The sequence below is a fragment of the Apteryx rowi genome, unplaced genomic scaffold, assembly GCF_003343035.1.
Source record: "Apteryx rowi isolate R43461 unplaced genomic scaffold, aptRow1 scaffold_43, whole genome shotgun sequence".
Classification (NCBI taxonomy): Eukaryota; Metazoa; Chordata; class Aves; order Apterygiformes; family Apterygidae; genus Apteryx; species Apteryx rowi.
The window spans coordinates 326,932-329,432 of record NW_020450683.1 but is presented as its reverse complement, the minus strand read 5'-3'; the positions used below and the strand labels follow the sequence as shown (position 1 = coordinate 329,432).

Below are 2,501 nucleotides of genomic sequence, written 5' to 3'. Positions count from 1 at the left end.
GGGGCGGCTGCCGGGGGAGGAAACGGCGCGGGGGCCCGGGCCAGCCGGCAGCAGGGTGCTGGCTCCGACGGCGCGCGGCTCCCCGGGGTGGGGGCTCGGGGTGCTGCCTCGGTTTCGGGGGACCGAGGGGAGCCGTGCCGGGCGCAGAGGGGCGCGAGGGCTGAGCCCGGGGTGCCCGAATCCCCAGCACGTGGAGAAGGGGACGGTGCCTGCCCCAAAAGCTCTTCCCCTGAGGGGGTCCCCCATCCCTCTGCCCACGGGGGACGGGTTGGGACCCCCCCCCCCGGTGCCACGACCCCTCTGCACGGCCCCGGCACACTGGAGAAGGCTGGGCCCCCCCGTGGGGTGCGCCCCGAATAACCCCCCGCTGTCCCGGCACCCCGAGAGATTCATCCCGTGTCCGCAGCAGCCGGCATCTCCCCGGCTCCGGGCTGCGGGACCCCCCCGCTGCTGCGGCTCTCTGCACCCCGGCCTGCCCCATAGCTACTGGGGCCACTGGGCTGCACTGGGACGAACTGGCYGACAGCTCCCGGAGGGCAAAGGGGGGGGTCCCGGGTTGCACACCCCACGTTTCTCCCTATATCTCCTTCTCCCAGCTGCTACAGCAACAGGCCCAAGCGGTGACGGACAGACGCCGTGACGTGCTGGGGGGCAGCGTGTCCCCCCACGCCGGCCACCGAAGGGTTAACGGCCCCCCGCTAGCCCCATCCGAGCTGCAAGTGGCCCCAGGTGCACGATGGGGAGGTGTTAAGGGGGGGGGGAGCACCCAGGAGGGCCCGGCTGGTGGGGACGGAGGTGGCGGGGGTCTGCACCCGTCCTGGCGCGGGTAGGTTGCTCCTGGGGACCCAAGATGCCTCTTTCCTGGAGCTGGGTGTCTGCTGGCTCCCATCCCTGGGGATCCCCCTGGAGCCGGGGTGTCCCAATCCCCCCCCATTCCCAGCAGCTGGGGGTCCCCACCGTGTCCCATGGAGAGGGGCTTTGCTGGGGCGGAGGGGCAGGGGGCCACCCGGACCGGAGCGGAAACCGTGCGCGGCCGGGACCCAGGAGTCCTGGGCCGGGTCCGGCTGCGGGAAACCTCAGCATCCCTCGGGATGGGGGGGGGGGACACCCACGGCACTGCGGCTGGAAACGCCGCCCGCAACGGGGGGCACCGAGCCGCCCGYGACGTTCTGGGATGCCTTGAGGTGTCCCCACGTCCCCCCATGTGCTGGGGGGGGGTGTCTCGGCCTCCCGACACCCTTTCGCTCCTCTCGCCCAGGGGGATCCGGGGGCTGGTTTTGTGGCCCCGGTTTTAAAGCAACAAGGAGGGCGAGAAATGAAAACGAAGCTGAAAGCCCCCCCCAACCCCCCCCCCCAACCAGGTCAGCGAGGGCGAGCGAAAGCGGAAAAGTGAGAAGGCAGCTTTTGGGTTGGGGGGGGGGGAAGCACCCGCCGGGGTCCATCTGGGCCCAGGGAGGGGTGACAAGCCGGTCCCACGGGGTCCCTTGGGCGCCCGCAGGCGCCGCGCGCCGGGGGGTGACGTCGTCCCCCCCCCCGCTGCCCTTCCTCGCCGCCGCCAGCCTTCGGGGCAGGTTTTCGGCCCCATCCGGGGGCTGTGTGTCCGCAGGCTCCGGACGGACAGACGGACGGAGCCCCAGGAGATGCCAACCTGGGCGCAAGCACACGCCGTGTCCCCGTGGGCACGGCGTGGGGCCCTTCTGGCGGCTCGTCCCCAAACCTGGGAGGGGACAGCACCTCTTTAGAAAGTGAAGGTACCCGGGGGAACYGAAGGAGAAAAAAAGAAAGAAAGAAAGAAAAAAAAAAAGCCCGGAGAAAGCGAGCGGCAGGTCGGCTTCCGGCGCCCGCGCGTGCTCTCGGCACCTGGCCCTGCAGCTGCGGCGGCACCGCTTGTTTTTTGAAGAAGGAGTTAAAGAAGAACGAAAGCCGCGGCCGGCGCAGCGGCCCGGACCAGCGGGCTTGAGCCTGGCTCCGGAGGGATCCGCCTGGCTCCGCGGGATCCTCCCGGCCCTGGCGGCGGGATGGCCCCGTACGGCTGCGTTTCTCGGCCCCGGCGCGACGCTGTCGCGGGGCTTTGGGTTTTTTGCACCGGGACAGGGTGGGAGGTTTTTATTATTATTATTATTTTTGCATCYGGGAATCTGCAGGGAGGAATCGTGGGCACATTCCCAAAAGCTTGGGATGCACGTGGGGTTTTTTTCCCCCCCCCAGTCCCCAGCTGCTGGAGGCCAGGATGMCAGATTCCCGGCACGCTGGGGAAGGGAGATGGCGCAGGAGGGGACGGTGGGGATCTGCCGGGGATTTCCTCATTCATCACGGCTCGGAGGATGGATATTTAAGCTGGGAGCCCCGGGGTGTCCGTGGGGGCCGGATCCTGCCCCCAGGGTTCCCGTCTGAGAGCGCGCGGGAGCCTGGCCGGCCTCGAGCGGGTTCCGCAGCCGGGACGGTGCCGAACGTTTTGCTCCCAGAGACTGGGCGCTGCGGCTCTCCTAAACCCTGGCACC

At 69.7% G+C, this 2,501-nt stretch overlaps 1 protein-coding gene across 1 annotated transcript in view; it reads left to right on the top strand.

The window, feature by feature from the left end:
• LOC112971146 (peptide methionine sulfoxide reductase MsrA-like) overlaps positions 1-2,501 on the top strand; it is a 13,461-nt gene that overhangs the window by 5,813 nt on the left and 5,147 nt on the right. The window contains exon 6 of the mRNA XM_026076260.1: positions 597-715. Within this exon, the coding sequence (XP_025932045.1) occupies positions 597-715 (119 nt within the window). The remainder of the gene's footprint in view (positions 1-596; positions 716-2,501) is intronic.